The sequence below is a fragment of the Penicillium samsonianum genome (assembly GCF_028829775.1).
Source record: "Penicillium samsonianum strain IBT 33392 chromosome Unknown utg000003l_segment0_segment0, whole genome shotgun sequence".
Classification (NCBI taxonomy): domain Eukaryota; kingdom Fungi; phylum Ascomycota; class Eurotiomycetes; order Eurotiales; family Aspergillaceae; genus Penicillium; species Penicillium samsonianum.
Window position 1 is genome coordinate 6,808,283 of NW_026643261.1, and position 8,221 is coordinate 6,816,503.

At 47.1% G+C, this 8,221-nt stretch overlaps 2 protein-coding genes across 2 annotated transcripts; one reads left to right on the forward strand and one right to left on the reverse strand.

Annotated features, from left to right (window-relative positions):
* Positions 1-718: 718 nt before the first annotated feature.
* Positions 719-2,393, forward strand: N7471_006274 (glutathione-independent formaldehyde dehydrogenase; the record flags this gene model as incomplete). Its single annotated transcript, XM_057278993.1, has 11 exons — positions 719-835; positions 896-921; positions 978-1,021; positions 1,083-1,256; positions 1,306-1,335; positions 1,392-1,487; positions 1,551-1,565; positions 1,627-1,760; positions 1,820-2,004; positions 2,069-2,141; positions 2,190-2,393. 11 exons carry the CDS (start codon positions 719-721, stop codon positions 2,391-2,393), a joined length of 1,098 nt encoding a protein of 365 aa, XP_057138603.1.
* A 226-nt stretch (positions 2,394-2,619) lies between these two features.
* Positions 2,620-7,535, reverse strand: N7471_006275 (ABC transporter integral membrane type 1; the record flags this gene model as incomplete). Its single annotated transcript, XM_057278994.1, has 10 exons — positions 2,620-2,760; positions 2,811-3,288; positions 3,360-4,701; positions 4,764-4,926; positions 4,980-5,686; positions 5,759-5,968; positions 6,028-6,382; positions 6,448-6,674; positions 6,767-7,253; positions 7,314-7,535. 10 exons carry the CDS (start codon positions 7,533-7,535, stop codon positions 2,620-2,622), a joined length of 4,332 nt encoding a protein of 1,443 aa, XP_057138604.1.
* Between the last annotated feature and the right edge of the window lie 686 nt (positions 7,536-8,221).

An 8,221-nucleotide genomic window follows, 5' to 3' on the forward strand; every position in this document is an offset into this window, starting at 1 on the left:
CTTTGCGGGGAAAAATGCCATTTTAAGGATGAGCCCTGGAGACTCCCTAGAGTGATGTCAGACAGACAATGCGGGGGATTGTACTTATTGTGTAGTTCTTCATTTGATCGACGTTGGATTAAAATGAAGAGCTAATTACGGGATAGAGTTTATTTCTGGGAGGGACATGGTATACATCTCGTATCTCCCTGCTGGGCTGTGATTTAAGAAACAAAGATTCCCTCATGCAAAGCTGAAGATAAAATTAGTGCAACCAACACGATGATAACTGCAAGTTAAAGACGCAGCCGTTTCTGAACAAAACGTTATGCCTCAGGCTACCCTTTTTGGCTTGTGACATGAGTTCCAGAAAGGAATTATTGGCCCACATATTCACGATGCTGATCCCTGATACAAATTCCGATCGAACGTGTTTGGAACCAGCTGACTCTCCCACAGCATCGAATCCCGACCTCAAAGACCTGCTTATGGCAAGCTCAGCGACTCCAGGAAAGGCAATATTCCCCGGATCAAATCAGTGCGGGGATAGTGTAGCTCCCCCTCATATCGCTGTTGAGCACAAGCAAACCATGAATAAAGCTCCACGTTAATCATAGGTCTGATATGCATTAGCTCATCCGTGAGCTCCTGCTGTGCCGATTTCCTACAAATACTCAAACACCCCGCCGAGTGCCCCCATCAACTCCTCGCAATTTAATTCCCCCCAATCAGAATCACAATGGCAACAACAACTATGAAAGCGCTGAACTATATTGGACCTTACCAGGTTCGGGTTGAAGAAGTCGAAAAGCCGAGAATGGAACATCCTGATGATATTATCGTGAAGGTGACTACAGTGAGTGACGTGAAGACTCTGATAGCTTGATAATGAAAACCAAACTAATTGGGTATGAAGGCTGCCATTTGCGGTTCGGACTTGCAGTAAGTTTCCCTCAAACATAGCCATCCTTCTTTCTGGGAGACTGACTGGGCTACAGTATGTACGAAGGGAGAACAGCCGCCGAGCCAGGGATTACGTTCGGTATTACTTTCTCAACTAAAAGACCCAAATTGTTGTCGAGGAGCCGCTAACCCAAGCACAGGTCACGAGAACATGGGAATCGTGGAAGAATTGGGTGAGGGAGTTACACTGTTGAAAAAAGGAGATCGTGTCGTTATGCCCTTCAACGTCGCCGATGGTCGGTGTCGAAACTGCGAGGAAGGGAGAACTGCATTCTGCACCGGTGTCAACCCTGGCTTTGCTGGCGGTGCCTACGGTAAGAGTTGACGATTGAGCTTCAATTATTTTGGGCTAATGAGCCCTAGGATATGTCGCAATGGGTCCCTACCGCGGAGGTAAGATTTCCAAGAAAGATTCAATGTTGATACAAGGCCTCTAACAGTTGATACAGGCCAGGCACAGTACATCCGCGTCCCGTATGCCGATTTCAATGCTCTTAAGTTGCCTCCGGGTAAAGAGCATGAAGCAGACTTCGTTCTTCTAGCTGGTGAGTTTGATTATTTGACGTTCGTCTCTTCGCGATTCCCCATACTAACGCATATTTTATTAGATATCTTCCCAACCGGTACTGTTAAACCTACCATCCATACGATCGAACCTTATCTCTGATTTTATGTTATCTATAGGCTGGCATGGTGTGGAAATTTCCGGATTCCAAGCAGGTGAAAGTATTGCAGTATTCGGTGCTGGTCCTGTCGGACTGATGGCCGCATACTCTGCTGCTCTACGAGGAGCGTCTAACATTTACGTTGTTGATCGCGTTGCCGAGCGACTAGATGCCGCCAAGAAGATTGGCGCTATTCCTATAGACTTCACAAGGGAGACGCTGTCGATCAAATAATCAGTCACAACGGGGATATGGTTGATCGCTCGGTGGATGCCGTTGGATACCAGGCTGTCGACTCCAACGGTTCTGCTGAAAAGGCAAATATTGTTCTTGAAAACATGATTCGCGTCACACGGGCTTGTGGTGGGATGGGAATCCCTGGATTATACGTTCCTAGGTATGTGAACAAGGGTCTTCCAAGGCTCTATTCCTGGCAACTTACCTAACGATCCCTTCTTTAGCGATCCTGGTGCAGCCGACGCCGCCACTGCGAATGGAATGATCAGCCTTAGCTTTGGAAAGTTGTTTGAAAAGGTATTAGAATTTCCCTCTATTAGTTTCATTAGACCTAACCTTTTATAGGGTCTTTCCCTTGGTACCGGGCAATGTAATGTCAAGTCCTATAACCGATACCTTCGAGACATGATTATTGCTGGCAAAGCAAAGCCCAGCTTTGTGATCTCGCATGCGATTGCACTTGCAGATGCCGAGACTGCTTATGAGAAATTTGACAAAAGGGAGGATGGGTACACAAAAGTGATCATCCACCCGAATGGTGGGTTCTAATAAATTATGGAATTCAGTCAAAATACTATGCAATCTTGAATGTACTCACTATCCGACTTTAAATTGAAAATTTTCACATTATTGAATTTGCAAAGACATGTCAGTACGTTGGTGGAGCAAGACTATCTCGAGGAAGTCTAGAGGCAGTATATCACTCTGAAAGGGGCGCCTGCATATTCATATGCAGGTAGCTAGAGTACACGAGATCTATTGGCATACCATGTCACTAAAGTTCTTGTGTGTCTGTACCATAGTACATCTGCTTGAATAAACCCTCTCTAGCGAGAAGGTTTTGTGGAGTATCCAACTCAACAAGACATCCAGCATCCAATACTGCAATTCGATCAAAATCTATGATTGTGTCAAGCTGTCCAACGATTAGCTTGCTCTTAAGTGAAAGACGAAATAGGAACATACTCTATGAGCGACGCTGAAAACAGTGCAGCCACAGAAAGCATCTCTCATGACTTTCTGCACTCGCCGGTCTGTTTGCGCATCAAGGCTGCTCGTGGCTTCATCCAGGATTAGCACCTGACATCCACCGTTATTGGTTTGCCTTTTAAGAATTGCCCGTGCCAGACAGAAGAGCTGCTGCTCTCCTTGCGACAGTGAATGGTCCTCAAGGAGTGCGTCCAGGCCCCCACGGCTTTCAATCGCTGCCCAAACGCCGATCTGCTTCAGCACAGATGTAATCTCGCTGTCGCTGGAGAGTCCCATAATGTCTGCATTATAGCGGATGGATCCCAGAAGCGTGAACGAGTCCTGCGGCACGGCTATCAGCCGCTCTTGGATTGAGGCGGGAGCGATCTTGGAAATGTCAGTATGATCGACTGTGATATTGCCATGCGAGAAGTCTACAAGGCGCAGCATGGCTAGTGTGAGGGAGCTTTTCCCGCTGAAACATGGGAGGGTTGGTCAGCATCCTGGTTAGATAAATGAAAGCCACAAGACGAGAAACACACGTACCTGCCAGTGCGGCCGCAAATACCGATCTTCTCGCCCGGGCATATGTGCATAGAGATGTTATCCAGAGCCAGAGTTCCATCAGGATAGCGGAGAGAGAGACCCTGTATGTCAATATCCCCCCTATCGGGCCATGATGTAGGCAATTCTGCGGCTGTACCCAGTTTGTTTTCAGATGGTGTTGTCTCAACAAATGACTTGACACGGGCTATCGCTCCGAGTGAGGTCTCGAGAGTAGTCCATGATGTGATGAAGTATGACAACATTTGGTTGAATCCAAGGATATTGTTCAGCGCGACGCCAAGGAGGCTCGAATCTGTGCTGCTACGCAGCATGACGGCTAGTGTTACCACAACGGTTGCTAATGCCATCACCACGATGTCCAAGACCAAGTTCAACCATCTCTGTGCGCAAAGTAGCATATAGTACGGCGTTTGAGACCGGTCAAGATGCTGAGTTAGAATTTTTGATGAGGCGTCTTGCCAGCCAAAGGCCCGAATTGTCGGCAGACCTTCGAGGACCTCGGCAAAGTGTGAGTACAATGGGCTTCTAGACTCGAGATCAAGATATCGTAGTTGGCGACTCGTCTTCAGATAAATCTTTTGCAAGAAATAGAGTACGATCAGTGTAATCGGTATTGTTGTTGCCATAAAAGGAGACCCGGTGGCGATTAGACCAATGGTAGCAATACATCCGAAAAACGACTCAGCGGAAGACATTAACGCAATAGGAAGGGCCAAATCCACCAGGGTCATATCTTGACTAAAGCGATTCAGAGTCACGCCATTATCAGTGGCGGAGAAGAAGGATAGTGGTGCTTTCATTGTCGTGTCCAAAAGCAACCAGTGCAAACGAATGGCGGACTTCGGCATCAGCTTAAGAAAGACAACCCATATGCACCAAATGGTAAGAAGTGATGCTGCGAGTGCCAAGACCGCATAAACAGATAGATAGAGAGGAAGCTGTTCGCCTCCTGCCGTGGTCCATTTGCTCAACCACACTTGAGGAAAGTTCTCGGCGAATGCTAAGAGAACATGTCCAACAAGAAACACACCGCAAAGAACTGGACCCACTGTTCGTGCGTAGTAAAAATATACTGATAGATCTCCGATTTGCCGAGTTCGATCCATATTTTCGTTCTCACTGACGGGGTCGGAGTTTGAAGCCATTGTGTTTGAATGATCATTGGGTTTGTCATTAAGGTCATCCTGGATTTTCCCATCCGAATATCGTCTAGCCTGCCAGAAATTTGTATTGCGAATGGCCTCACTGCCTGTTGTTTGAAGGTCGACTCGACCATCCGAAGTGAGCGAGACCACACTATCTGCGATTCCAAGGAGTCGAGCTATGGTCGAGAATATCGCGAGTCAGCACTCCCTGGTCACAAAGGTCTGGAAAACAGCATACAATTGTGAGTGGTCAAAACCACAGTTGTCCCCAGCTGGCGAAATATCCCATCCCGGGAGAGAAGTCGTTGAATGATTATTTCTTGCGTTTCCGCATCCAGCGCACTCATGACATCGTCGAGCAAGGCTATATCGTGGCGACTGTACACCGAACGAGCCAGAGCCTCCAGAATATTAGCATTTGTCAAAAAGACACACGTCCGGAATTGTTGCATACTACTCTCTGTTTTTGACCTCCCGAAAGTGCAAGACCCTTACTTCCAATCTCACTTTGGTCACCGTCAGGCCAACGACGAATATCCTCATCCAAGCAGCATGAATATATGACAGTTTTGTACCACTTCTCATCGACTTCGTGGTCCGAGATACCAGTTATGCTTTTCTTGATTGTTGTATTAAGCAGCCATGGATTCTGGCTGCAATAGGATCCTCTGGTCGATCTGATAGACACGGCACCCGATAGACAACCAAGCTCCCCTATGATGGTCTTTAGCAATGTAGTTTTACCTGAGCCAACAGGCCCAATAACAATCACCAGGCTGCCACTGGTGACTTTGAAAGACACGTCAGTAAGGGCGGTAGATGTAGCCTTTTCTGAAGGGAAGACAGTAACGCTATCCAAGGCTATGGCAACCTCCGGCTCGGTCTTGTCTGAAGTAAACAGTGCAAGATTTTTCTTCCCAATGCGGCTGTCTTTCATCGGTTCAGATACCATGTATTCGTGGATGCGCTGGAAACATCCCATTGCAGCCGCTAGCTGGGGTAAGACAGCGAGTAATTTTTCTGCGGGCGTAGTGACGAGGGTGATAATACTCAGAGCAGTGAAGGCTTTCACGGTAGTGAGGGAGTCGTCAGCCCTAATTTGTGCTTGTACAGCGTACACAATGAAGGTGATGACAGGCGACCATATCCGAGGCAGACTTGCTGGTTGATATCAGCGGAGGAACAACATAGAAGCAAAAACTGTCTAACCTAGACCATTTAACCACATAATACCCTTGAAAAAAGCGCGAGATACAAAGAGTTCTCGTTCGCGGTGCCCCTGGAGGGCCTGGGATAGTTTGCCAGAGAACCCTGAAATCTTAGTAGCTTTGATAGAACCCAGTACAGAGGATGTATTCTGAATCCTCTTCTGGATTTCAAGGTTCCAATTTTGCTGGTTCTTTCCTATCGTCTTCGCCACCAGCTTCTGACCACCCAGACATGCTGGTTCAAACATAAGTATGAGAGGTACACATTTTTTTGGCCTGGGGCTTGATGCTTACCTAGAGTCAGAATCAATGGAACCACACAAGTTGCACCCACTTGTCGTTCAAGTAGCCATGTACCGACTGCCACTTCAATCGTGCGAGCCCATACGTCATTGAAGTTTTCCAGATGCTCAACGATGCCGTCGATGTCTTTTTGGAACCAATTATTAAACCGAGCTTTCTCTTTCATGTTCTCAGACAAGCGAAAGTACACCTCGAACTCACCTGTACTCATCAACGTAAGAGCTGCACTTTCCGCAAAGAGGTCGGCCTGAAGTGTTAAGGTCCTGTCGTGGATCAATGATATCATTGTGCCACGGAACAAAGTGCTCACTCTGGAGAAGCGATGTCTGTAGTGAACATTAGACAACTAGCATTCTTATTAGCGGCGAAAGAAATACACAAAAAGCAAAAGTCCGAAGGCACAGATCATACCGCTAACCCAAGGTAAATCAAGAAAGTGGCTCCGATAAGGCCATATCCACGATTCAAGCTCTCTGGTGTGATCGGGTTCTCTATGTAAACCAGAACTGCCGTGATCATGAATGGTTGGGCAAAGTTGAACCCAATCATACACACTCGAGGAAAGGCCACGGCCAGGAATTCCAACCAGAAACAGCAGACAAAGGCCCAAGGCAAGGAAAAGGTGTTCCCTGCTTTACCTGGGGCGTGTCAGCGAATGATATATCCAATTTCGGAGAGGATATCCAACCATGCTTCTCCCACGCTCTTTTTAGCCTTTCTCCTGTAGTACCAGAGCTAAGACCAGGCTCGAGGGCAAAAAGATCCCCACTCCCAATGATCTTCCGACACCCAGTCAAAAAGAGCCGATTCAGCCACCAGACAAAGCTCAGATTAACAATGCCACAGGTTGCCTCCGGCGGATACTCTTTGTAGGGGGACTTCAGATAAGAAGTTTTCTCTCGGGTCTCCAATAAGAGCATAGCGAGTTTTGTCCCAAGGATTGCACTCTGCACGGCTGCAATGGCGACCCGATGTGTAAGCCATAGTGTTCGAATCTGTGTCGCATCGAACAGAACTGAGAGAAGCAGATACACAGTCAACAGAGAAGAGGGTCTTGTTGATTTTATGTCTTCGACATAGGAAAGCCCAATGACAATGGTGGAATTAGCGAGGCCTAGAGCAGCAGAGGGGATACTAGTCGACGTCCGAGAGGCAACTGATATGCTCCACAGCACCAGGAGGCACAGTTGAAGGGCGAAATTAATTGAAGCGGCAACCTATAAGCCGATTAGTCGCAACCCAATTTAAGAAAATATTAGACGAAAGATGTATCTTACCAACTTCAAGAAATAGTCATGTTCGGATCGCGTCTTTCGTTGACAACGAGACAGATGGAATAGTCGTAGTGGTCCAGCTAGTAGCAGGATCGCCGAAGGAATGATCGACAGTATAGCCTGCTCGAAGGTGATAGTAAAGTCAAATGGCCTCAGGTGACTAACGGGCCCGAACGAATTCTCGGAGGTATCTTTTGCCCAAGGGGCAGCGGAACTGGAGGCCATTGATGTTGGACTTCAGATCGGAACTGGCAACGGTGCGAGACAGAGATAGTTGTAACATAGGGATAAAAGTCCTCCATGGAACATTTATGCGTAAAATAGGTTGAGGAAAAATTTTGAAGGGTGACGAATGCGATGTTGCCTAGGTAGACAAAGAAATGGCCATAGGTAGCGCCATTATCCATCCACCCCAGCCCTGGAGGGACCCCTGTTTTACTTAGTAATCAACAGATACTACCTACCCAGGTAGAGGTCAGGTCCACGGGTAAGTTTCTTAGTTATAAAATTCATGTTAATCCTGACTTACTCTTGAGTTTCATACAACATAGATGCACCCCCGGGACGCCGTTCGACGCATCAACTTTGTTTTGGAGTAACCCGCCTCGCCCATCCCTTTTCTCCCCATAGTACGTAGAACACACCCCTTCTCCGTTCCTTTCCCTGTCCACCTCCCCGATTAACTGAGGTTGATGAAATCGCCACATCTTTCATTCAGGCAAATTTACGGGTATGATCACTAGAGTATATTACGTTGATTTTGAGCTTCTTACAGGGACCATCTTTAGCGTGTTCTATTTCACAGCTAATGCTATGACACTCGGTATATGTTTGCAAAAGAAACGTACCATGTTCACTGGGAGTTACGAAGACAGTAGCCATATGAACAAATTACATACCTACTACAACTC